The sequence below is a fragment of the Hipposideros armiger genome, unplaced genomic scaffold (genome assembly GCF_001890085.2).
Source record: "Hipposideros armiger isolate ML-2016 unplaced genomic scaffold, ASM189008v1 scaffold_639, whole genome shotgun sequence".
Classification (NCBI taxonomy): domain Eukaryota; kingdom Metazoa; phylum Chordata; class Mammalia; order Chiroptera; family Hipposideridae; genus Hipposideros; species Hipposideros armiger.
Window position 1 is genome coordinate 161275 of NW_017731989.1, and position 26617 is coordinate 187891.

Genomic DNA, 26617 nt, shown 5'->3' on the forward strand with positions numbered 1-26617 from the left:
TCTGGCCCCAACCCCAGGTCCAGCTCCCAAGGCCTCTCTCCAGGCAGATCAATGCCTTTAGTATTTTGCATATGCTGATGGGCCACCCTAACCTTACTCTGGTTCCAGTGAGGGAAGCTGGGAAAAGAACTCATGTTAGTAGGACATTTTTGATGCACTCAGTCTCTTGCTGGGAATTTAACATGTATCATAACATTAAATACTTGGAGGGACAGTTTAGGCTTCCATATTAAATATGAGGACATGTTAGCGTAAAGTGGCGTAATGCCTTGCCCAAGACAGATGGTTAGTTTGTGGAGTCGGGACTGACGGTGAAGTCGGGACTGATGGTGAAGTCACTTTGTGACACAAATCCATTCTCTTCCTTGTCCGGTAGATGACAGTGAGGTCCACACCCAGGGGGTTCGTTGGAGATGAGATCAGCCTCATCTGAGCATGGAGGAAAGAAATGGAAGCCAAGGCCCTCCCTCTGTCTCATTAGTAGGAAGAGTGGAAAGGACAGGACAGCGTGCTTCCCCTTTGGGTGAGGTAGTTGATGTAGAAACCCAACGACGGCCCCTGGCCAACACATCCTGTCCTCTTGTGTCAGCTGCAGGCTCTGTCCTTGCACCCACTGGCTCCAGTTCGGCACAGGCAGCAGGGGCTGGCCATGACCCCTCACCCCACCACCCTTCTGGGCCTTGGTGAGTCTGGAATGGAGGGGCAGAGTTCCAGGAGCAGAGGGGGTGGGAGCTTGGGGAGGGGTCTGTGTCTTTGTTCAGTCCTCAGTCCAGCCTAGGAGACCCTGGGACCCTGGGGAGGAAAGTGGTCCCCTCTGGGGGCCTATGCCTTCAGCTCTGGCCCAGGCCTAAGTCTGTGCATGGAAGGTTCAGTCCTAGAAGCAGGTATCTGGGTATGGGGACTAGTTCAGACTGGAAGGACTGAGGGAGGGGAGTACCTGTTTGGAAGAGGGGGTTGGGGATTTTTCTTGAGACTTTCAGAGCAAAGTGAAAGACTGTGCTCGGATGTAATGTTGAGGAGAAGTGGTTTGGAAGCTGTGGGGGGCTCACTTCCAGCTCCATCAAGTCCCCTTTGATCGCAGCCCTGTGGGGAAACCGGGGACTGGGCGTTTTCCTCATTAGAGCTTCTCTTCCAGTGCTCTGCCTGGGCCAGATAATTCACATGCAAAATGGTGAGTCTATATTTTTAAATTTCGCTTTTCATATATTTTTTATTTTCAGACAAAATATTATTTTCCTTAGAGTCCTCTCACGGTTTATCTTCAGATACAATAAGACCCACAGGTCTCTTTGTCTGCATCTGTCTGTCCCCACGCGGTCTGACTCACTTATCTTCAGAAACCTTGGCTTTCTTTCACTTTCACAAACACCATTTTCCCAGGGTGACATCTCCCTGTTGAGAGCCTGGCGCCCCCTATCTCTCAGCTTAGGTAATTCATGCTTGGCCCTCCGGTGTCAGTTGAGTGCCTCTTCTTTCTGTCTCCCAGACGAAGTCAGCTCTGCCTCCATCTGCCCCGAGATTCCCATACTTACCCGTGGGCACATATCACCATGTATAGCTGTGGATTTGCACAATTCCTTAATCAGCTTCTGTCCTCCCCTCAGACTTTCAGCTCATGAAGGCAGGGACCCTGTGTGTGTTTCTCATATGTGTGGACCTAATGGCCCATAGAGGGCATCAATAAATGGAGAAATAGGAAGTAAGATATGGTTGAAAGACAGAATGAATGAATGAACCTTTGCCAGCTCCTGCCTGTATCTATCTGGGACTGTGTAACTTTGATGCCATCTTCCTGTTTCAGGGCTACAAACCCTCTCTTCCTTCCCCTCCCAGGCCTCCCCCGCCCCCCATCCCTGACTTCTTACCCCAGCCTAGTTGAGACAGATGGGTTTTTCAAAAGCCTCAATAACAAGGGAATGGAAATAAGGCTGAGATGAAGGTAGAAAATACAGAGGGAACAGAGATGGGCGCTGCACAGAGGACTTGCCCTGGAGACAGAAGTCCTCATTCACTGGGATCTTGTGACCAGATCTGAGCTGGAGCTCCAACCCTCCCCCCAGCCCCGACATACTGGAGTTCTGCAGGACCCCCATAGCCCCTCCGCCAATCCCACTCAGCTGCCCTTCACACCAGGCCCAGATCATTTCTACGGAGTCAGATTCTTGCTTCCATTGTCGCCACGAATGACCCGGTCATCTTCATCCTGTGCCTCCCCCCCCCCAGAGTCCCCTGTCTTCCTAAAAAGTGGCCATGAGCAGGGAGATGTAACCGGGCCCCCAGTCTGCTCCGACACCTCCCATTCTACCCTAAAAAAGTCCAACATGTGACCAAGTCTCAGGGTCCTTGTGTCCTGTGGGGAAATAACTCTGCAGTGATGAGAATTCACACCCACCTAGAATGGGTATGGGGCTATTTGGGGGAGCATAATGGAAATGTTCTGAAATTGGATTGTGATGGATGCACAACTCTGTACAGTTGTTAAAACACATTGAACACACTTAAAATGTGTGAATTGTGAGATGTGGTGATAGCCTCAGATTGCACCCTGAGATCCTGCTCTGCTTCCTCCCAGGGCTCCTGCCCAGACCCTCCATCAGAGCCGAGCCAGGCCCTGTGGTCGCCCGGGGGCAGCCTGTGACCATCCTGTGCCGGGGCCCTGCTGGGGTTCACAGATTCCGCCTGGAGCAGAAGGAGAATACACCTACATTCATGGATCAGAAAAATATACCTCAACGTGGTTCACTGGAGACGGAGGCCAGATTCCTCATCCCCGCAGTGAGTGAAGTCACTGCTGGGACTTATCGCTGTGTCTACATGAAAGGGTCCGATTGGTCTGAGCGCAGTGATGTCCTGGAACTGAAGCTGAAGGATGAGCCAGTCCCCGTTCTGCCCTCAGGTTTGTCCCAGGTCCCTGGACCCTGTCCCCAGCTGCATTCTCTATCCTCAGGCTCCCTGCCCTCCTGTGGACCCCCAGCCCTCTGGCTCCCCTGCCCGTCTGCACACATGTCCCTCAGCCTTCACACCCGGCTCAGGGCACTGGAGCCCTGGCCCCATCTGGACACCATGATGGCCTGGACACTCAGCCCAGCATGGGGGTGGGCAGGGAGCCGGCCCTGCTGGGCTAGGTGGGCAGTGGGGCTCCAGAGATCAGGTGAGGACAGACCCCCTTCAAGGGAACATGTGTCCTTTTGCTCAGGATAGTGTTAAGCCTTTCTTTTCACCGAGCCCCACTCTGTGGGGGCCCCAGGCCACATGTATGTCCCCTATGGTGTGGTCCACCCTCCACTGGGCAAGTCATGTGGTCCAAGGGGCCCTGACCTTTGGAGTCCCTGGTTCAGGGACCTTTGGGCTGAAGCTGTCCTTTCCCTGTGTGTGTGGTCAGCCCCCGAGACGGTCTGAATTCAGGATCCTTCAGGGGCACTCCAACCCTCTGCTCCAATCCTCCCAGGACTTCAGAGGAGCTGCTTCCTGCTGAATCTGGGAGGTCAAGAGAGAGCAAGGGAGGTGAGAGGGGTGACCACCCCCCCAACACACACACATTTTATATATATATATATATGTATATGGCAATTAAGTTTGTAAACTTGCCACTCTGCGCTTACATTGGCAGCACTGTACAAACAGCTTGGTAAGGTTTCATAACCTTGGTATGTCAGTGTCTCACAGTTGTGTTCGTGTCAACATATGGTGGTGTCTTGCTGAGTGGTGTTCATTGTCGTTGTGTGTTTTTGTGTGCCCTTATGAGAATGTCTGCGCTTGAATTAGAGCAATGAACACACATTAAATTTCTTGTTAAACTTGGCAAGAGTGGAAGTGAAATCAGGGACATGTTAGTCCAAGTTAATGGGGATAATGCCATGAAGAAAATGGCTGTGTACAAATGGATGAAACATTTTTCTGAGGTAAGAGAACGAGTCACTGATGAAGAGAGGTCAGGGTGGCCAGTAACGAGCAGAACTGAAGAAAACATTGCAAAAATTCATTGAACTGTGCGTAAAAATCGTCGGCTGACTGTGAGAAGCATAGCAGACCAAGTAAACATCAATAGAGAAACAGGAAATTTTTAACTGAAAATCTTGCCATGATTGTCTCATGTGTGCAAAAATGATCCCGAAGGAGCTCTTGCATCACAACAATGCACCAGCTCACAGGGCACTGTCTATGAGAGAGTTTTTAGCCAGTAAACAAATAACTGTATTGGAACACCCTCCCTACTCACCTGATCTGGCCCCCAATGACTTCTTTCTTTACCCGAAGATAAAGGAAATATTGAAAAGAAGATATTTTGATGACATTCAGGATATCAAGGGTAATATAACGACAACTCTGAAGGCCATTCCAGAAAAATAGTTACAAAATTGCTTTGAAGGGTGGATTAGGATCTGGTGTTGGTGCATAGCTTCCCAAGGGGAGTACTTCGAAGGTGACCATAGTAATATTCAGCAATGAGGTCTGTAGCACTTTTTCTAGGATGAGTTCACAAATTTAATTGTCTGATCTCGTGTGTGTGTGTGTGTGTGTGTGTGTGTGTGTGTGTGTGTAATTTTAAATTGTGGTGAATGTCATAAAGGGAAGCACAGGCAGTGATGTGTAGAGCAGAGGGGGCTTTCCCTGTCTCCTGCCCCCCTCCATATATCTGAAATCTCAAGGTGTCCTCTGGGACTGAGTGGTGGCCTGTGAGTGGACATTCAGGGTGCAGAGGAGCCAGGCAGAGTGGGACAGACCCCAGGCAGCCCCCACATACATTAGCCCTTCTCCTGCCTCTGTTCACAGAAGTCACCAGCATCGTCAGCTCCGCTCCCCTCACACACACAGAACCCACCTCCTCAGCTGGTGAGTACAGACCTCAGCCTGGAGAGGTTTGGGGGAGGGAGGAGATGTCTCTGTGCTAGGGATCAGGCTCCAGGACCCAGCCCTCTGCCCTTGGCTAGAATTAAGGACTGTAAGACCACAGCAAGGGGCTGCCATCCACAGGGCACTGGATATAACTAACATTCATAGGGACCATGACACCAGCACTAACATGATTGACTAACCTTGTGTCAGGCTCTGTGGAAGCATTTATGCCAACAACAGCCAATATGGGCGTTGTTCGTCTGACTTCTAAGAGCGCCCGCTTCTTTGGATGTGCAGAAATAAAGTTAAAGTTTTTTGCCCAAAGGCGCAAGGCTCTGAAGGGGCGGGACCAGCCCAGGCGGCCAAAGCCCAGGCCTCAGGGTTTGTCCGCAGCTCTGCACCGCCCCCTCGTGGGCAGAGTCCTACCCTGCATTGACAGAGGGACGGAGTAGTAGTAGCTCAGCTTCTAAACTCGAACACAGAGAAGGGCCCTCTGATGGTTATACCTCAACAGCGACTAAGTCACCTAGATGAGAGACCACCTCTCGGAGGGTCCTGAATGCAGCGCTGTTTATGGGACACAGGAGGTCATTTACACAGTACCCGGCACTTAAATGGGTTCCCGCCAAACAGGAGCATCAGAACAGGCTCTTACTAATATTGAGCTAATATTTTCTTGCCACCTCATCTGCACCAGACGGGCACCTGCTGTGGGCTTGATGCTTATGGTGAATGAGGGGAAATGGTCCTGGCTCTCCCTACTTCAATGGGGAGAATCAATTAGAATGGACAAAAGAAATGCATATATGTATACATGTGCAAATATAAATATATAATTTTAATTAAAGTTTATTGGGGTGACAATGGTTAGTAACGTTACATAGGAAAAGATGCTCAACATCATTAATCATTAGAGAAATGCAAATAAAAACCACAATGAGATATCACCTCACAGCAGTTAGAATGGCTATCATGAACAAGACAAATAATAACAAGTGTTGGAGAGGCTGTGGAGAAAAAGGAACCCTCATATACTGTTGGTGGGAATGCAGATTGGTGCAGCCACTATGGAAGGCAGTGTGGAGGCTCCTCAAAAAATTAAGAATAGAATTACCATATGACCCAGCAATAATCTCCTGGGTATTTACCTATAAATATATAATGTACAATGCAAAATTTCAGATCTATAATTTACACTGTGTTAATGTACACATTTACACTGCATATTAATAAAAGTAATATAATATAATAAAATGCATTCATATATCACTACAAATGAATAGAAAGTACATTATTAAATATTATTAAATATATTATATTGGGTTGTCGGAAAAGTCATGATGTAGTTTTTCTATGTTTTTCGTTGCAAAAATGCATCATGACTTTTCTGACAACCTAATACATTATGTCATGCATTACTAAGATTAATATGTGTAAATGTTAACATAAACATTACCATATATTATATAATAAATATATAATTAATATAATTCCTATAACTTATATACTGTAGCTTCTTTGAAGTTACATGTAATTTATACGTATGTAAGTTAAATAACAATTTTAAATATATATTTATTATAATTACATATTAAATATATTTATATAATATGTAATATAACTATATATATACATTGTAATATATTATACATAGTATACATATATTGCATATACATATAATTTTAAATTGAATGTCATAAAGGGAAGCTCAGGCAGTGATGTGTAAGAAAGCGGGTGGGGTCCTGGATCATGGACTGAGCACAAGGTGTTGACAGAAGGACACTCAGGGAGGTGAAGTTGCCTGCCTTTTTTATTTTATTTATTTATTTTTAGCTGAGCCATCCTGCCACCGGTTGGCAGCTCAGCGGCAGCTCAGCTCCAGCCGTGAATCAAACCGGGGACCCTGTTGCTCAGAGCTCAAACTCTTGAGCAAGCTCTTAACTAACTGAGCCACTAGGCCGGCCCTCCTGCCTTTTTAAAGGATATTGAGGATTCAGCCTATGGACCAGCAAGAGGAGTGGGAGCTCTGTTCCAGGAAAGGGACCACGAAGTCTCGCACCCTGTGTGTAGACAAGCCCCCAGGACCTCAGTATGACCATCTGTGAAATACATGGTAATACACACTGCGCAGAGGAGGTGAATCGTAAAGGTGGTGATGGATGTACAGCGCATGCGCCAAGACCAGACCGTGGCTGGTGCTCCATCAACTTGCCGCTTAACTTCGGGCAACACAAGGATGTCGGTTTTAACGTCCTCGCTCACAGAAGGGCAGTTCCACCCTCATCAGAGACAGTTGTGATAAACAAGAAATCAGAGATGGGGATCTTGCACTTGGGTTGGGAACCCAAAAGAGAAGGTTCCCACTCCCTTTTCCTACTGGGTGTCAGTCTCTATAAAATGCCAAAGGGTGGAGAGCAACACTGTCCCACACAAACTCCTGCAGAAAGGAAATGTGTATCTGTGCCATTCAGTAAGAATGTCATTACCCAGGTGTGGCCACTGAGCCCTTGAAATGAGGCTGGTGCAGCTGAGGCTCTGAGACCTCTGTGGGAGGACTGGGAGACTCAAGGCCTCCTCTGTCCAGCTTGGGCCTTTGACCCGTGTCCTCCTGGTTCCTCACACAGAGACACAGACAAGTTTACATGGCAGTAACAATCATGGTGAGTGATGGGACAAGAGGAGTGTGGACCATGCACCTGGTGTATGTCTCTGGGGGATGGGGGCAAAGAGTGGGCTTTGGTGTTGGTCATATTCCAGCTCTGTCACTGCCCTGTTGACAGAGGACATCAGCTCTCAGGACCCCGGTTTTGTAAAATGAGAATAATTGTTCCCATGTCGCAGGACTACTATGCACGTGAGAGATTTTGTATATGTGTCTGTACATAACAAGCACCCAGTATATGCACGGTATGCAGTAGGTACTCAGTAAATGCCTGCTGCTGATTGGTTCTCTGGTTCCAACCTCCTTGCTCCCACAGGCCTCTCGGCAAAGTATGTTTATATTCTCATTGGGGTCTCTGTGGCCTTCCTCCTTTGTCTTCTCCTCCTGGTCTTCCTCTTAGTCCACCGTCAGCATCAGAAAAAACACGGTAGGTCTCAGGGTCAGGGTGGGGTGACCTGGGCAGGCTCTTTGGGGTGCCAGGCAGACACCCTCCTAATTCACACTTCTGACTGTCCTCAGGGCCCCTCAGCAACAAGGGTGAGGAGCAGAGACCCCAGGAGAGGTAAGGCCCCTGGACACGACCCCCTGACTCCCTCCCAGTCCTCTGTCTCCAGGAGCCTCCTGTGCTCACTTGTTCTTTCCACTCAGGCTCAGCCCAGCTGTTGACACCATAGAGAGGACACCAGGTAAAGGGACAAGGAGGGGGGACAGGCCTGGGAGAAGGGAAGTGGGTTTCAGTGCCATTCAAGATGTAATTGGGGGAGGAGGAACATTTGGGAACATTCTATGATGTTCTAGGTGGGGTCGGGGATGTAATCTGAACCTGTGAGGTTTTGGGCATATTTGCCTTCTAAGGTTTACCCCAGGGAACTGACCACTTGTCCTTTCCCCTCCAGATGTTGCCACAGTCGATAAACTTCCTGAGAAGGACAGAGAGATGCATACCCCAGTAAGTCCTTGTATTAGTCACCTACTGCTGTGTAACCAAGTACCCCAACTTTAGCAGCTCCACAAAGTCATCTGTTTTCTGAATCGGAGATTTGGAAGTGGATTAGCTGGATGGTTCTGGCTCATGGTTGCTGTCATGTGACCAGGGCTGCATTCATCTGAAGGCTTGACTGGGGCTGGAAGTACCAAGACGGCGTACTCTTAAGGCTGTGGGCAGGACGCCTCAGTTCTTCCTCCCGCGGGCTTCTCCATGGCAGCTGACCTCCCCCAAAGGGCGGGATCCCAGAGAGGGAAGGGCAGAAACCACAATGTCTTTTGTGGCTTCTCCATGGAGGTGACACACCCTCACTGCTGCCGTATCGATTGGTCACATAGACCAACTCTGATTCTATGTGGGAGGGTCTACACAATGGTGCTTCATCATGATGGTGAGATCACGGGGGCAAGGGGTGCACCTGGAGGCTGGCGGCCACCATCTTCCCTTCCCACAGGCCCCTCCCCTCACCCTTGGTCACATTGGGTCTCTCCCTCAGAGCCCTGCTGCAGGAGACCCTCAGGAGGTGACATATGCCCAGCTGGACCACCGAACCCTCACACTGAGGGCGGATAGAGCTGTGTCCCCACAGGCCACGGAGCCCATGGCTGATTCCAGCACATATGCAGCCATTGCCAGACGCTGATCTCAGGCCCACCTGGCTTCTGCACCTAGAGACACAGGAAGTCACTCTTGAAAGAGTCTGAAGTGGCCACTTGGAGGGCATCCACTCAGTTCTCCTGGAGATAAGAGCTGGAGTCTGGAGACCCTCTAATCAACATCTAGGAGATTCATTAACCAAGCAGCCCCTCTTAGGATCAACCAGCTCCTTGACGCTCCCACGTAGCACTTGTTTCCAGAGACCCAGCTACAGGTACTGGCTGTTTCCAGACACCCAGCTACAGTTGTCCAGCAGTTTCCAGACACCCAACTGCAGTCATTTGGCTGCTTCCAGAGACCCAGATACAGTCCTACAGTCACCCAGCTGATTCCAGACATGCCCTGAGACTGTTTGAACCATCTTCTTCTCATCTGACTCTAAAGATCTTCCTAGAGTCCAGTTGTTGACCTTGAACCTGGGCTATACTTACGCAACTCGTAGCTGGGGCCCTGTTTTTCTGGATCCTGCTTCACCTTGTTTATCAATAAATGTTTTCACAGACCCAACCACAGCAGCCCTGCATGAAGAGTTGGTGTACACAGGTACTTGGTCCCCAGTCTCTGCCTCCACAGATGCTCAAAACTTAGTGAGGGGAAAAAAAGTCATCGGTGCTTTCTGATCTGAGTGTGGGTCTCAGGGATGAGTGAGGGGGACGTCTGAGGGGACGTGTGGCTGGTTAAGGTGCAGAGTGTACACCCCACCCACCCGACACACATGCACACTCCCATGAATGCATGCATGTACACACATGCACACACTGGTGCAAATGCACATACACACACATGCCCATGAATGCATTAATGCACACAAACATGCATGCACACGCTATACAAACATACACATGTGCATGCCCATGGATGCACACATGCACACACACACATACACACCTACACACATGCACACACCCATGAATGCATGCGTGCACACATACACACACATGCACACACTGTACAAATGCATACATACACATGCACATATGCATGCTCATGGACACGTGTGTAAACTGCTTGAGGGTTTGGCAAGGCCATGATTGCACAGGAGGGTCCCTCAGGCTTTTAGTCTACTTGGAGGAACATGGCAGTTTCCACTTCCCATCCACATCCCAGGTTCATCCCCACTGGATGCCATGCATTCTCCAAACACAAGAGCTCTCAGACATTGTCCTTGATCAGCTCTCAGACATTGTCCTTGATCTGACTGACCTTCATCCCTCACCTAGCTAATGACCTCCAAGTCTGGGATTCGATGCTGTTCTTCCCAATAAACTTACAATAACTCCTCCTCAACAATGAGAGTATTAATTCCCTGTGGCTGCTGTAACAAATTACCACACACTTAGTGGCTTCAAACAACACAATTTATTGTCTTATTAATCAGGACGTCAGAAGTCTGAAATCAGTTTCACTGGCCAAAATCAAGGTGTCCGCAGGGCTGCACTCCCTCTGGAGTCTCAGGAGAATCCATCTTACTTTTTGCAGCTTCTAGGTGGTTCTTTGGTTTATGCCCCCTTCCTCCACCCTCAAGGAGCACTGCAGCTTCCTCAAATCCTGCTCTCTGACTAGGACTCCTGCTTCTGTGAGCACAGCTCCTTTCCTCTGTCCCTGACCCTCCTGCCTCCCTCTCATTAGACCCTGGTGATGACACTGGGCCCACCTGGGGAATCCAGGGTCTCCCATCTCCATATCCTTAACTCAGTCACACTTGCAAATACCCCTTTGCCACATAAGGGGACACACCAGCTGGTTCCAGGGATCGGACGTGGACACCCCTGGGGACCGTTATTCTGTCTACCTGAGTGGGTGTCTGTCCTCAGTATGGCCTCCATCCACAGGCTTCCTCTGGGCTTGAACACTTTGCTGTGAATTCTGACTCTCCTGCGGGAATGTTTCCTTCTCCCACTAGTTTTTGAAATGTCAGACGTTTCAGAGTCTGATGAAGTTTTGCGTCCCTAGGACCTCCACGTAAGAGGAGGTTGGGTGGGGGCAGTGGAGATGGCAATACCCACCCCCAGGTGCCCAAAGTGAGAGGTGCCCTGTGTGACAGGACTGTGGCTGCTCACAGCACAGTGTCCTCCCTTCCTGGGCTCCAGTGAGACCTCCTTTCCAGCCCCTCTGGCAGTTGGGCATGTCCAGGGGTGAATTTTAGCCAGTGTGTGAGCAGGAGTGATGCAGCTGCTTCCAGCCCTGGCCCATAAACCCCTCACATAAGGCCCTCACTGCACTTCCCTTTGCTAGCGGATACGAATGTCCTGGGTGACACTGGAAGCCTTAAGTAGGAGGTGGCATCAGTTCCCAGGACAACTCTATGCAGCAGAGCCTCTGTTCCCATTTGGATTCGCCACGTTTCAGGTGTCTGTAAACTTGATGCTTTAACATCTGTCCTCCAGGTATATGTCAGACACACCTTGTCCTAGATGACCCTATGATATGCCCCAGTCACTTTGCATTGGCCTCCTGCCTCCCTCATTACCCACACCCCCGTCCTGAGCAAGTGACCTCTTCCTGGAGTCACTTTTTAAATATAAACCAGCCAATCTTTAGCCCACATCCCCACCACCTCCTTTATGACATGGTCACACTTTGGGACACCATCTGCCTGCTGTTATCACCCCAGGTCCAGGTACCAGACAACCAGCATCAACCTTTGCACTCCAGAGCCCACTGGAGCAGTTAAACCAGACATTCCTAAGCCCACTTACACTGTTTTGCCCATTTCTTCTTCTGGAAACCACATCACAGGCCCTTGCCTACGATTTCCCCTCCTCCCGCTACTGAGCGACACTGCTGCTTCCTCGAGTGTCCCCTCCTCCTGGGAACTTTGAGTAACAGACTGTCCTCAACAGCCGTTGTCTCCTGATCTGTCAGCCTATCTCTCCAATTTACTATTAATCACAGTATTTTAAACCACCCCTACTGCTGAGCTGGAGTGCCTTTCACCTGCTTACTTGGGTGGGAAGTTACCTTCTCCCTCAGGTGAGTCACTAGATTTTGGGGTCCACTGGCTGTAACAGTTACACTCTCCTAATCACACACATTCTGACAGTGAGAAGGCCTTGACCCAGGGAAAGGGTGTGGCTGCCTTGGGGAGCTGTTGCCCCAGAGCTCCTGGCTTTGTGGGGTGCACAGAGCAGACTCCCCATTTTCCTGAATCTGCTCTTCATCTTTGTCCCATGTTACATGGTGTCAAGTCTGCCCAGACCTCTTGAATTCCATACATGGGAGCTACCGTCTCACCTCCCTGACCCCTGAATCACTGACCACAGGGCTGGGCCTCCTGAATCTGCTATGTCAACGCATCCCTCCTCCCTTTCCCATGTCTCCTGTGTTATTTTGTTTGTTCTTGAAACTCAGTTTATTTAGTTTGATTCTTTCTGGCTCAGAGCATAAGAAAATTACAGTACACATGTGTGTGTGTGTGTATGTGTATGTATATATATATATATATACACACACACACACACATTTGGTTATTTATACCTTACATTTTCCTGGGCTTTTGTGGTAAAACATGTTTTATTTTATTTGTGTGTGTGTGTGTGTGTGTGTGTGTGTGTGTGTGTGTGTGTGTGTCCGTGTGTGTGTTTCTATTCCACCATCTTAGATCTCTTAAATCTTGGCCTGTGTTATTTACTGTCTGTTCATGCAGACTTAGGTCCCATCCACAACTGCCCACTGGTTACTTAACAAGATTGCTGACTGATGCAGAGCTTAAACAAGACTGCATAAAGAAACATTTGGGATCTATACCACCCCATACGTCCCCGGACCGGGACCCTGTCGCCAGGAGGTCTCCCAGCCCGCTGTGGGTTGGACATGTCTGTCTCCTGCCACGTATAGGGTCAGACCCTCAGTCCCGTCAGATTAAAACGGAACGTTACCCTGAGGACTGCTAGGGGGCAGCAGAGTCTCGTTCTGATTAATTTTTGTGGGGGGTTTTGGTGGTTTTTTTTAATATAAAAAACCTGCATGCCTGTTACAGGCCTGGCATTTAAAATGTTATTATATATTAAAAGACTATTCTTTAAAGTTCAACAAAACCTCAGCCAGCTCTTCCAATGGTGCAATTGCTATTTTAGTTCTATGCAAACATTAGCACAATGAATGCTTTTACGAACCCTCTACAACACGTACTACTTGTTTCTCCATTTTTCTGGGAAAAAACTAGGTGCTGGAACATTAATTGACATGTCCAAAGTCAACCAGCTCTAAGTGACAAGGTTGAAGCCCGTGTGGGGGGCCTGACTCTTTGTTCTGACCTCAGGACAGGCTACATCTCACTTGCTGGGAGGTTTCTATCCTGGGTTAGAGAGGGTGGGCAGCCAGCCTCCCTACTCAAGTTGTACTGATCTTTAATTTTCTGTTTGTACTCAAGGTGAATTTCCTCTAGAGATCTGCTTCCTAACTATAGTTTTTACATTTGTTTTTGGGGGTTACTGACTATTAGTGTATTAGCCAGAATTTTCCAGATAAACAGAACCAATAGGCTCTGATATATAGGTTACATAGGTACATAGAAGGGGAGATTTAGTACAGAAATAGGCTCACGGGTTATGGACTCCGGAAGTTCCACCCTCTGCTATCTGCACACATGAGACCCAGGAGAGTGGGTGGTATAACTCAGTCTGAGCCTGAAGGCCTGAGAACTGGAGAGCAGCTGGTGAGTCACAGAGCCCAAAGGCCTGAGAACTAGGAGCTCAATGTCAGGGGGCATGAGAGATGGGCATCTCAGCTCCTTCCTCTTTTTATTCTATTGGGGCCCCAGGGGATTGGGCGATGCCTTCCACGTTGGGGAGGGCCCGTCTCCTCAGTCCACTGAATAAAATGCTAGTCTCTATAAGTTTAATTCCATCTTTCCAGAAGCCTCTGGAAAGACATGACTGGGGAACCTTCTGGTCATCTCAATATCTGCTTTATCCCAGAGGTTCAGAGGACGTGTCTGACCATCCACTCCTGCCCCATCTGAACCAGGTGGGGACCCCCTGCGCTCCCACACAAAAATAGTATTTTACCAGCTCTCAGGGTTGCAGAGCCCATTCAGTTGACACGTCAATTAACCATCACAGTTAGACAGGTGCATTTCCCCTAAATTCTGGCTTGTCTGACTCGGACAGCTGATCAGGTCCACATCTGCTCAGTGAAAAGACATCCTATGAGTCCAGGCAGCGAGGACACAGTGAGGAGAGACACAGTTTGGGAGAAATTTAAAAGAAAACAGAAATCTCTCCCATCTCGTGGGGTTGGTGGGAAGACGAGGGGGGCTCAGGAAGAGAACAGAAGAGCCCAGGTCAGGACTAAGTCTTTTCTACTTGACCCTTCAAGCTGCCAGGAACAGGAGACAGGACAGGGCCATGGGATACAGGGACATTCCTGCTTGTGGCCCCCAGGTGCCACCTGGACAAGCCATGATTAGCTCTCCTGGTGGCTCAACATGACCAGGTAGAGAGGAGATCTACCTTGCACTGGGACCCCCAATTCCCCTGAGGTATATTCGGGGTGAATGCTGGGGGCCACAGGGGGTCCCATGTGGGAGGGGAGATCCCACTTAGACCAGATGGGGCAGGAGTGGATGTTCAGACACGTCCTCTGAACCCCTGGGACAAAGTGGACGTGGAGATGACCAGAAGTTTCACCAGGTCCCAAGGGAGCAGACAGAGAATGGGCCCCATGACCCCTGGGCACAGACATCAGCGAGGCCTCCAACAACCTGAAGAAGAAACAGCACAGACCCAGCAGCTCAGGCCCAGGGTCCAGCAGGAGGGCACAGAGCTGTTCATCCCCCAGCAGTCACATTGGCCACCTGCTCCCTGCACCCTGGACACCATTATGGGAAGGAGCATAGAGAGGGGGACCCTGAAAGACAGAATTTAACCTAAAGGAGTGTTTATAATGATTGGGAAGGGCTGTGTGTGTGTGTGAGAGAGAGAGAGAGAGAGAGAGAGACTACCTGTACCTGTGTGTCTGTGTGTCTGTGTGTCTGTGTGTGCACCCTCTCTTATTATGTAGGGCAGCTCCTAAGTAAGATTAGGTCAGTGATGGACAAAACAAAGACATTTTTTTCTGCTGAACTGCATTTCATCATTTTTGCTACACACACACACACACACACACACACACATATGCACACACACACACGCAGACACACATGCACTCACACAACCTACTACAGACCTGTAATGGTCCATCACTGACAGGCAGTACTCTAACTTCTGCACATTGTTTTCCCAAACAATGGCATATACCTGTAGTGCTTTTAACGGTGCTCCAGTGAAATAAAGCAGCACCCTGTCACTGGAAAAAGATAGACAAATGCTGGCTGTTGTTATTACTTCTCCCCGATTTTTCGAGCACATGTATCAATTTTTCTCCCCAACATGAGAAGCCATTTAGAGGCCCCTTTATACTCTCCTGTCCCTTAAGCACCATTTGCGTCCCTGGCACACATTCTGCATCCACAGCGCCCTCCAGGTCTGCAGCACAGCCCTGAGCACAGCTCTCTCAGGTGGACAGTTGGTTCACCTGCACCGTGCCCTGCTGCTCCCTCCACCACTTTCCACCTGGGGTGACCCCACCTAAGCACAAGTGGCCACTCAGGGGGCAGCGAGTGGCACCAGATGGTTGCTGTGCTTGTCTCTACACAGGGGCGGGTCTCAGCATAGGAAGTGTTGCCACCTTTTCTTTGGAAATGGAGGGCGGTTGTTTTCACGTAGAAAGAGAAATGCTTTTCTGAGGGAGTGGCTGTAACCACAGACCCCAGGTTCCCTGCAGCACGTAGGGGATGCCATCCACTAAGGTCACACTGCTAAGGTCCCCAGTCCTCAGGGCCACTTCCTGGGTTCTGTCCCAGGGCAGGGCCCATGGACCGGACTTTCTGTTTCTTAGGGGTGGTGGGTCAGCTGGGCTGGGGAACACGGACGCCTGGGCAGATGGGGGTTCAGGCCAAGACTCATAAAGCACATGGCCTTGGTGCCCAGAGGGATGGCAGACACCGGCAGCCTGCTTCTCTTCTCCTTGAACAACAGTGACCACTGGGCTGGGTCTCCCCCAGGGCTTGAGATCCGGGTCTGGGGAGAGCCTCAGGTCTGCGCCCTGGGTGAGACTGGGCCCCACCTGTACAGGACATGACAGCCAGAGGGGCAGACCCCTCCCCTCTCTATCAGACCTTACCTGGCTGACCCAGCACCGTGAGGAAGTCCCTTCCCAATGACCCCAGCCCTTCCTGAGAGCCCGCTTGGTGCTGTGGCCTCAGCAGCCATTCGCTGGGCTGTGACCCTGAGAGGCCTCAGGTCTTTCCCTCCACATCCCTGTTCACTTATTCATCTCCTCCTCACAGGGCTGGCCTCTCCCCTGGGAAGTCATGATGGTATGACTCAATGTTGTCAGGGAAAGAAGCTACGAGGCCACCTTCCCTATCACGGTGCCTGTGTTCTGTGCCATAAACGGACCCAGGGACGCCTACCAGGGTCCAGACGGGAATCCAGCCACCAGCCCAGACCCATCTGGTTCTTTGCAAACCCAACAGTCCAAGAAGCCCCGCCCACCATTTGAACAACACAACCATTTGTTTAGTGGATTTACTTCTGTACCAGCAGGTGTAGGGCGTTCAGTTTAGAAATAACCAGAGCCGGCTGGAAGTCGGGGGAGTGTGCAGAGAGTGGCCCAGGGTCACAGGACACAGAGGGGTGTAGAGACAAGGGCATCGTGCCTGGACAGCATGAGGGGCCCTGACTGAGTGTCCTTCCAATGTGCCACTCACCTCTGTGTGCACCGCCCGCATAATAAATGAAGTTGTCAGGGGATTTTTGTGGTTCCCATTTTGGATGTGAGAAACCAAAGTGTTTGCAAGAGGAAAAGTATGGTTTGGGATTAGTCAGCCTGTTAGGACCAGAAGCCAAGTCAGCAAGTTTCCTCACCTATATTCTGCCTATCTATGTATCAATCTAAGTATCTACACAATTATCAATCTATTCTTCTAGGTTTCTATTTATATATCTAAGTATCTTTGTTACTATCTATATATTTATGTAAGTATCTGTGTATCTATGTATCTACCTACATAGCTATGTATCTGTCTAGCTATCTATCATTTATCTATTCATCTACCTATCACTTATCTCTAGCTACTCATTCGTCATCTGTCATCTGTCTATATCTATATTTCTATCTATCATTATGTGTATACTTACTATCCATCTACCTATTGTTTATCATCTATTTATCTATATCTCTATCTTCCTATCATCTCTCTATTTATAGCTTTATCACCTACCTCTATCTATTATGAATTAATATTATGGGGTTACATCTGGACATGGGTTCAGCTGGTATGAAATATCTCACTAGAAATGCCTTCCAGAAACCAAGTCGTCTCTGCACCGAAATAGGGGAAGCTAGAGTTGGGCCTGGGGCAGCCTGCTTCCCTTCCTGTGAGGCCACGGAAATGAGCCTTGTGACGTGGCCCCTGAAAACACATCTTACTTCCTGACCTGCAGGGCCCTGTCCTCCCATCCCCAGGACAAGAACAAAGCAGACGGCGAGATGCTGGCCATGTCGTCCAATCCCACCACCCTCCTGGGCCTCAGTGAGTGGGAACATGGGGAGGACCACAGGGACGGAGGCGGTGGGAGACTCTGGGTGGGGTCCAGGCCCCGCCTCAATCCAGCCTCTAGTCGAGGACCTGGGGGGCCTTGGGGAAAAAGTCAGCCCTGCAGGCCCTGTCTCTTCTGTGTCACCTTTCCATTAAGCCGACCATGGAGGGTCCATGGTCTCTAACGTGTCCTAGACACTGGGATAGGGACAGGTCAGATAAAGAAAGGCCTGCTGGGTGGGTCCAGTTGGGAGGTTGACTGGAACCTACTATGGGGAGAGGAAGCTACCCACTGGGAGTCACGTTGATGAAGGTGGTTTGAGGATTACGATGGATAAGTCTTTCCCGACAGCACACTGACCTTGACCTCATTTAAGGAAACTAGGCGCTGGGCGTGTTTCTCACTGGGCTTCTCTTCCAGTGCTCTGCCTGGGCCAGGTGATCCACATGCAAAACGGTGAGTCATCTCTACCTGATTCCTAACCACTCCCAACCCAAGGGCTGCTCATGTAGATTCCAGGAGGGTTCCAAATCCCAGTTCTCTCAGATGAGGCTCACTCCTCAGTCTCTCCTGACAGTTGCAAACACCCACAGGACATCACCACTGATTTTCAGACCCCTGAGACCCAATAGATCTGAAACTGAACCCTGGACACCCACTCCAAACTGATTCATCACTGCCCCTCCTCTCAGTGAATGTTGTTGGTCCAAGACTAGATAACAGTCATACTTGATCCCCCTCTTCTCGCCCCATATTTACTCCATCACAGAACCCCGTTGATTTCACCCCATGTGTCCTCACATGTGCCCACATCCCCACTGGGCGCCGTCTCCCCAATCTGAGCTCCAGCAGCTCTCACCCCCACAGCAGCTACTGGGGCCTCCGAGGCCTCTTCCTGCCCGCTCTGCCCTATTCTCTCCTGCAGGTGGACTTAGAAAACACCAGTCTGATGATTTTACTTCCCAGCTGAAACCCTTCACTCATTAAATTGAGGTTGCATTTGATCTCTTATCAAAGTATTGCCTCTGAACCTGTCTTTCTCTGGCCATGTCCTGCCCTACTCTGTCTGATGCCCTTATCACCACACATGTTTTGGTTTTCTTTCAGTTTCTGAAACATGCTGCACTCACCATGCACTCAGGACCATCTCACAGCTGAGTTCTCCACCATCCACACCCCGGACTCCACCGATCTGCTCAGCCAAGCTACTTGCTACTTGTCCATCACATCCCAGCTCAGACACCTGTTCCCCAGGGGTCCCCCTGACTTCCCAGACGGGGAAGGGTCTCCTTATTATGTGCTCTCCTTATACCTGTGGGCACTCATCACAGCTCTGTCTGTATCAATCCTCCCTCATCACTCCATGTTATCCCCAACATCACTGCATAGAATACAGAGTGTCTGGCAGCTTATCTCTCTCGCATGCATGGAGATGCAGCCTCTGAGGAGTTTGGCCAAAGACAGTGGGGCAGCCTCAGTGTGTCACCAGGGTTGCAGGCTTTCTCATTCTGTTCCACAACTTAGTTCATGGCCACCAGCACTAAGGTCGCCTCTTGATGCATGGCAGCTGCCAGAGCTCCAGCCATTTGTTTACAGGGTGGATGGCAAAGAAGGGCAGAAATAGGAAAGGGGGCTCCAGGCTTAACTACCACCCTTTAAGCTGCCCTCCTGGGAACCTCACCAACAAGGCTCCTTCCATCTTACTGGCAGACATTGTCACACGGCTGCACAGAACTGATCCTGGGGGTGGGGGTCAGGTGTCTTCTTTTGTTCCATGAGGCACTGTGCCTGGTCAAAAGTGATGGTCTGATTCGAATGAGGATGGAGAGTGCAGATGTGGAGTCAACAGCGGTCTCTGCCTCATTTCCCCCCTGTCCCTCACAGGGAAGGAAAGGCTATTTCCTCAGATTGCACCCTGACATCCTGCTCTGCTTCCTCCCAGGGCGCCTGCCCAGACCCTCCATCAGAGCCGAGCCAGGCCCTGTGGTCGCCCGGGGGCGGCCTGTGACCATCCTGTGCGGGGGCCCTGCTGGGGTTCACAGATTCCGCCTGGAGCAGAAGGAGAATACATCTACATTCATGGATCAGAAAAATATACCTCAACGTGGTTCACTGGAGACGGAGGCCAGATTCCTCATCCCCGCAGTGAGTGAAGTCACTGCTGGGCCTTATCGCTGTGCCTACATGAAAGGGTCCAGTTGGTCTGAGCGCAGTGAGTTCCTGGAACTGAAGCTGAAGGATGAGCCAGTCCCCGTTCTGCCCTCAGGTTTGTCCCAGGTCCCTGGACCCTGTCCCCAGCTGCATTCTCTATCCTCAGGCTCCCTGCCCTCCTGTGGACTCCCAAGCCTCTGGCTCCCCTGCCCGTCTGCACACATGTCACTCGGCCTTCACACCTGGCTCAGGTCCTGGAGCCCTGGCCCCATCTGGACACCATGATGGCCTGGACACTCAGCCCAGCATGGGGGTGGGCAGGGAGCCGGCCCTGCTGGGATGGGTGGGGAGTGGGGCTCCAGAGATCAGGTGGGGACAGACCCCCTTCAAGGGAACATGTGTCCTTTTGCTCAGGATGGTGTTATACCTTTCTTTTCACTGAGCCCCACTCTGTGGGGGCCCCAGGCCACATGTATGTCCCTTGTGGTGTGTTCCACCTTTCATTGGGCAAGTCACACGGTCCAGGGGGGTCCTGACCAGAGCAGGACGGTGCTTTCAGGCACCTTTGGGCTGAGGCTGTCCTTCCCCTGTGGGCAGTCAGCCCCTGAAGTGTGTTCTGGAGTCAGGGTTCAGTGAGGAGGATGACGCCCCTCACGGAGGGATGGCGGAGGGGGAGTTCTTCCCCTCACACTGAGCACCTTCTCTCCCTTTTGTATTTATCCTGCTATGACTCGGACATCCCATGAGTCAGTGCACATCGTCCAGGGGTGGCCCTCATTGTCCAGGTCTGGGGGTATCTGCCCAGTTTATCCTGACCTTGTGCCTGACCTGGTGACTGTCGGTGGCACAGTTGTCCTGTTAGGTGGGATCAGCCTCCGGGACCTTCTGACCCTGTGGCCAGGTGAGGTGTCTCCTGCCAGCCCTATGGACCAGGGATCAGCTGCTTTGTGCTCATGTAGAAGGGAGTGTGGGGTGTTCTGAGGGGTGTCCAGCACCTCAGCCAAGTGAAAGCAGAGAGAATACCATCACTGTGTCCCCACATCTCTTTGTCACCTTTCCTGGGAGTCCAGATGGTGTCATGTATACTGAGAGGTGGAGAGAAAGAGGCCAGGTGTGGACGCTGCAGGCGGCGAGGGGCCAGGAATAGTGGAACTGACCAGGGAGCTCAGGTTCAGCCCTTCTCCTGCCCCCTTCACAGGACCCCTCAGCTCCCCACACTGAGCCCCCTCCTGGGCTGGGGAGTAGAGACCTCTCAGTCTGGGCGTCCTCACCTAGGGGCTCAGCTGTGGAGTGGGCAGTGTGGTGGCAGTGCGGCAGGGGTCCTTTTTCTCTCAGTGGTCGAGTGGACACTCAGCACCCTCCTACAGCAGGAGGCCTGTTCACTCCTGGGGGGTTTCAGAGCCAGGAGTGGGGAGAGTCACCCTAGATCCCTGAGCAAGTTTGACGAAAGGCAGGTCTAAACGTTCCACCTGTGTGCTGCCCTGGAGTCCTCTAGTTGACTAGGTTGTGGGACCTGGGGTTGTGGAACCTGGGGTTGTGGACTCAGGGGTCTCGGGGGTCTCTGGGTGGGGAAGGAGTGGAGGGATTCGGGGGAGGCAGGGGCCTGGTTAGGGCTGTGGTGGCAGGTCAGCCTGAGAATGGTGGGAGGGGGGAGGGGGACTAGGGCAAGGCTGCTTGAGACATCCATCACTCTGACTTCTAGGAGCCCCCCATGAAGTCACACACCCCCACACAGAAGCAGGCTCCCAGACAGGTTGATCACCTGGGAGTGTGTCCAGAGGGAGTGCTGGGCAGGACAGGTTCTGTGCCCAAAGGACAAGGAACTCCTGTTTCATAGATCCAGGTCTGGGCTGGGTCCTGTCCACCTGTTAGTGACTACTGTTCTCTGCTTCCAGCCCCTGCCTCCCGGAATTACACGGTGGAGAACTGTATTCGCATCAGTCTGGCTGGTGTGGTCTTGCTGATCCTGGTGGCAATTCTGGCAGAAGCTGGGCACAGCCAGCGCAGGTCCCCACACGGAACTCGGGAGGGCGCCCACCAGAGAGATTAGACCCCAGGGTCCCAGGGGACGGCCCCAGGGCTCTAAGACTCACACCTGTCACCCACCTTACCCAGGGGCTCAAACCGCACCTGTCCTGGGCATCCCTGCACCCACTTCTTGTCTTCCTGGAATGATCTCTGCCTTCCTTGATCTGTGGTCCTTGGGTCCCCAGTGTCTTGGATCAGAAGTCCAGAGAAGAAAATGCAAACAAAAGCCGCAGTGAGCTATCACTTCACACTCACCAGGATGACTGTGATTTTAAAAAATATAATTTAAGGGGGAAGGGGCAAGTGTGTCAAGGAAGTGGAGGAACTGGAACCTGTGTGTACTGCTGGTGGGACTGCACGACAGTGCAGCCACTGGAAGGTGATGTGACAGTTCCTGAAAACCTTAGCCCAGGATCACCTCATGACCGAGAAAAGAAATGGTCCAACACTCAAAGAAATGACAGCAGGGCCTCATGTGTCATTGCTCTCACGCCCACAGCAGTCAGCATTCACAATAGCCAGTATCATCCATCACCAGGCTTCTCAAAGGTGGGGGACAGAAGCAGATGATCAGTGTGAGTGATGCTACACGGGAAGGACTCACCGGCAGGGGTGGCTTTGAGGACAGCGGAAGGGGCCACATGTCATGGAATGAGGGGCCTCCAGACCCTGGAAAGACAAGGAACTGACTTTCCCCTGGTGTCCCCAGGAAGGAACACAGCCCTGCAGACACCTGGATTTCAGCCCAGTGAGGCCCATTTCAGACTCTGACTCCCAGAACCATAAGATAATAAAGCGTGTTGTGAGCCACCATGCTTGTGCTAATTTGTCACAGCAGAATGAGGAGTCTCATACACCTGGCATCCGACACTCTGTGGTCTCAGGAGGCCCCCAATCTTCTGGAATCCAGTTCCTGGGCAGACAGACCCTGACTCCACCCGGTGACATCTCATCAAACCTCTGACCACCAGAGTCGGAAGCCCAGCCAGGCACACAGTGGGCTCCCGGGTCTGGAGGCTGCGGCTTCACTCTGAGGCACTGCCTTGGGTGGGCTGTACCTGCGCTGGGCCCCCGTGTGGCCGGGAGGCAGGACCAAGGAGGAGGCCCCAGTCACCCGCATCCTGCAGAGCAGGGCTGAGCAGGGTGACTGCACCGCCCCCTCCCTGTCCCCAGCACAGACAGGAGACTGTGAGGGGAAGGCTCACTCTGCCCCCACTCAGGGTTTCCCCCTCATTGGAGCTGTGTGGAACCCTCTCTGCTCCTGACTGTGCGACTGTGCGTCAGTCTCAGGGAGGAGCGGGGGCTCTTCCCACACGGGGGCGCCTGCAGGGCCCTGCGTCCTGCTCAGAGAGTAGGGCATGTCCTCATTGTAAGTTTTGGTGCTCAGCTCCCAAATGTGGCCAAGGAGGGTCCTTTGGGGTCCTGCTGTGCTTTCTGAGAAGACCCACTCCTTTGTGCTCTGTCCTGCTTTCTGGAGTAAATGCAGCCCAGGCCTATGCATCTCCCTTCTGCCCTGGGCCAAGGCAACCTTTCCTCCAAGTCTGTGGTTCCTTCCGGTGGGAACAACACTTGGAACACACAGGGCCGGGGGTTATGTGAGCTCAAGGCTGCTGGGGTTTTGTTCCTTGTGGACCTCTGAGGGTCAGGGAGGATGCGCAGTGTCAATTTACACAGCTGTTCCCACCCCAGCACAGCACTGCAGGGTTCACTTTTACGTTGTCCTTTTAGCCTTATATGGAACTCCAACTCCTAACAGATTCATATCATTTTTGGGGGGGTTTTACCCTGTGGCTGTAGTATTGGATATAAGCTTATCTTTTTTTTTTTTTTTTTTTAGCTGAGCCATCCTGCTACCTGTTGGCAGCTTAGCGGCTGCTCAGCTCCAGCCGTGAATCAAACCGGGGACCCTGTTGCTCAGAGCTCAAACTCTTGAGCGAGCTCTTAACCAACTGAGCCACTCGGCCGGCCCAGCTTATCTTTATTTTTATTTGTTTATATTCATGTCATGTGCATTTCCCATATTTTATGATTTAATTGTGTTTTGGAATACATAGAATATTTATAAGTTGCAAAAGTTAAAACTACATAAAATGGTGCATTCAGAGATGACCACTTCATCCTAGCCCCTTCCCCTTACACCCCACATGTTGGAGGTAAATATTTTTTTTTAATTCTGGTTTTCAGAATGAAAACATATGTGTAAAAATAAATAAACATACACATGAGCTTATTCCACCTACTCCCTTTAAAACAATTAGCACAGGGCCGGCCGAGTGCACGATGGTTAAGAGCTGGCTTGGGACGCCAGATGGCCCCGGTTCGGATCCCACATATGAGGGCCAGTGACACTGCCCTCCACAGCTAAGATGCTGAAGCTCAACCTGGAGCTGGGCTGCCTTGAGTCGCCAGCGACGGCGTAGGCTGCAGCCCCTGTGGCAGTGGGTTGCCACGGGCTACCGTGTGTGGCCAGCAGCCAGCGTAAGCTGCCAGCAGCCGCAGTGAGCGGCTGTCCAGAAGCCGGCGACTGATCTGCCTCGCCCGGGAAGAGCACAATGATGGTGCCAACTTGGGCCAGGGAAGCAACGTCCTCCACAACTAAACTGAAGAATAAAACGACAGCAACTTGTCTGTTCCCCTCCCCCCAATTCCCCAGCACTGTTCCCATCCCCCGAATTCCCCAATAAAAATCTTTAAAAAGACAGCCCCGGTGGAGGGCCTTCTGGTTGCTGCTCCGTTGTAGAGCGCTAGGCCGGAGCGCGGGGACTCGGTGGTGTTGTTGGGGGCGGCAGCATGCCTCTCACACTCATGAGGAGCCGGAAGCTCACAGGTGGAGTGCGGGCTTCAGCGCGCCTCAGGGTCCGGACCTGTTCCGCCAGCTCGGCCACTGCTCAGGAAGTCAGCATCGCCAAGTCCGTTCGGACGGTATGTCAGACTTCCTCGTCACACAAAGCCACCGAGAGGCGAATTTCCAAGAAGTTCAAGTATGACAAAGGTCACCTAGTGAAATCAGAATTACAGAAACTAGTCCCTAAGACCGACAGTGCTGCTGTCCGCAGCACCACCAGAGACCGCTTGTAAAAATGAGCCCCTGGCGTTTGCCGAAGGCGGCCCGGTGCTCCCAGGAAAGGAAGCCGGCGTTTCTGTACCACCGGAGGCGGCAGGCCTCCCCGTCAGTCACTGCACAGGCGGGAGTGACGCCTGCTCAGCAGAGAGGGAAGACGGCCTGTCCCTGCCCGAGCAGGGTGCCCTTCCTGAAAAACGGTCTAACAGCAGCCCTGCCCCGTGGGAGGAGCCCACGCCGGAGCCGGGCCAGGGCCAGGTCGCCCCGCTCCAGATGGACAGCAGCGTCTTCCTGGACGACGACAGCAGTCAGCCGATGCCAGTGAGTCGGTTCTTCGGGAACCTGGAGCTCATGCAGGACCTCCCACCAGAGTCTTCATCTTGCCCTTCAGTGAGCAGACGAGAATTCCGGAAAATGCATTTCAGAGCCAAAAATGAGGAGGAGGATGAGGAGGATGCAGAGATGTAGGGAATAAAATACTTGCGATAGTTTCTTCGCATATTTAGTGCAGTTAATCGTTTGACAGTTTAGCAAATTACAGAATTTATGTAAAATTTATCCCCAAGAGGACGTGTCCTTAATCGAACTTCAGAACTGACCCCTAAAAGTCAACAGTGCAGACGCCAAACACTGGGGAGATGGACGTCTCTGAGCTGAAACCGCCGTGGAGGGTGGAATGTTGCTGCTTTCTTTCCAGGTCACGGCTGCGCCTGCACATGGGCAATGATGTTTGCGTCGGCTCGGGGGCCTGGGTTAAACGAGAGACGCTTGTAAGAACTGCGGTGGACCTCTGTAGTGTTGATAATGTGCACGTTTGTTCCCTTATGGAAACTTGATCGGCCTTGCGATGGACTCAATGGCAGTTCTTAAAGAACTCTGTTTCTGTATATGAAGCTAACGTCTACCTGGGAATTTTGCAAAATGCACATGAGAAGAAATAAAATATATTTTGAAAGTTAAAAAAAAAAGACAATTAGCACATTCCATATTGTCCTGCATCTTTCCATTTTTCTCATTTCCCAGTGCTCCTGTAACAAATTCCCACAAACTTCATGCTCATAACAGCACACATTTATGAACCCACAGGTGTAGAACTTGGAAGCGTGACACAGGTCCCCTGGGCTCAAGCGACGGTGTCTGCAGGGCTGCATCTCCGGAGGTTCCAGGGATGCATCCATTTCCTCACCTCTTCCAGTGTCTACAGGTCATCCACATCCCTCAGTTCAGGGTCCTTCCTCCATCTTCAAGCCAGCAATGGCGGGGCAAGTCCTTCTCCTGCTACCTGTCGCCCACCTGTTCCCATTATCACATCTCTTTCTCTGACCCTCCCCGCTGCCTCCCTCGTCCACTTTTAGGGACCCTGTGATCACATTAGGCTCCCTGGAGAATCCAAGGTAATCTCTGCACCTCAGTGTCCTTATTTCATCACATCTGCCAAGTCTCCTTTGCCAGGTAAATAACTTATTTCCGGGCTCTGGAGATTAGGACGTGGGGTCATCATTCAGTTCTCCACATTCTATGTTCTGGAAGTCATGGCACAGAAGTTCACTTAAATTCTCTTTATTGTGTGTATGACTGCTTTGTTTCCCAGATACCCTTAAATAATTTCCTTTTTTTAATTAAAATATATTAGACATATAGCATTGTGTAAA

At 51.2% G+C, this 26617-nt stretch overlaps 2 protein-coding genes and 1 pseudogene across 15 annotated transcripts; all 3 read left to right on the forward strand.

Annotated features, from left to right (window-relative positions):
- The first annotated feature begins 364 nt into the window (after window positions 1–364).
- On the forward strand, window positions 365–9647 carry LOC109372491 (leukocyte-associated immunoglobulin-like receptor 1). 8 transcript variants are annotated; one of them, XM_019625772.1, is made up of 10 exons: window positions 365–683; window positions 1082–1171; window positions 2573–2896; window positions 4774–4833; window positions 7461–7496; window positions 7815–7925; window positions 8018–8060; window positions 8147–8184; window positions 8407–8447; window positions 8980–9647. In XM_019625772.1, the coding sequence occupies exons 1-10, from the start codon at window positions 650–652 to the stop codon at window positions 9124–9126; spliced, it is 924 nt and encodes a 307-aa protein (XP_019481317.1). In that variant the 5' UTR covers window positions 365–649; the 3' UTR covers window positions 9127–9647. The 8 variants fall into 8 exon arrangements, with proteins under 8 accessions (XP_019481317.1, XP_019481322.1, XP_019481316.1 ...); XM_019625771.1 differs by having other exon boundaries at window positions 369–683; window positions 8395–8447; XM_019625775.1 differs by having other exon boundaries at window positions 372–683; window positions 1136–1171; window positions 8395–8447.
- LOC109372493 (leukocyte-associated immunoglobulin-like receptor 2) lies at window positions 9642–26617 on the forward strand. 7 transcript variants are annotated; one of them, XM_019625784.1, is made up of 6 exons: window positions 9642–9683; window positions 17630–17718; window positions 18110–18181; window positions 19668–19991; window positions 21579–21629; window positions 26052–26617. In XM_019625784.1, exons 2-6 carry the CDS (start codon window positions 17676–17678, stop codon window positions 26318–26320), a joined length of 759 nt encoding a protein of 252 aa, XP_019481329.1. In that variant the 5' UTR covers window positions 9642–9683; window positions 17630–17675; the 3' UTR covers window positions 26321–26617. The 7 variants fall into 7 exon arrangements, 5 of the variants coding, with proteins under 5 accessions (XP_019481329.1, XP_019481330.1, XP_019481332.1 ...); XM_019625785.1 differs by having other exon boundaries at window positions 18146–18181; XM_019625787.1 differs by lacking the exon at window positions 26052–26617 and adding an exon at window positions 21772–22987.
- Window positions 24653–25891, forward strand: LOC109372495 (UPF0688 protein C1orf174 pseudogene; annotated as a pseudogene).

Excerpts from the sequence above, each read along its gene's own strand:
- LOC109372491 (XM_019625771.1), top strand. The coding sequence starts at position 650 with ATGACCCCTCACCCCACCACCCTTCTGGGCCTTG. Across the intron at positions 1,172-2,572 it reads GATAATTCACATGCAAAATG|GGCTCCTGCCCAGACCCTCC; the intron begins GTGAGTCTATAT and ends GCTTCCTCCCAG. Across the intron at positions 8,185-8,394 it reads CACCATAGAGAGGACACCAG|ATGTTGCCACAGTCGATAAA; the intron begins GTAAAGGGACAA and ends TTTCCCCTCCAG.
- LOC109372493 (XM_019625784.1), top strand. The coding sequence starts at position 17,676 with ATGCTGGCCATGTCGTCCAATCCCACCACCCTCCTGGGCCTCA. Across the intron at positions 19,992-21,578 it reads AGTCCCCGTTCTGCCCTCAG|GAGCCCCCCATGAAGTCACA; the intron begins GTTTGTCCCAGG and ends TCTGACTTCTAG. Across the intron at positions 21,630-26,051 it reads AGAAGCAGGCTCCCAGACAG|GTGTAGAACTTGGAAGCGTG; the intron begins GTTGATCACCTG and ends ATGAACCCACAG.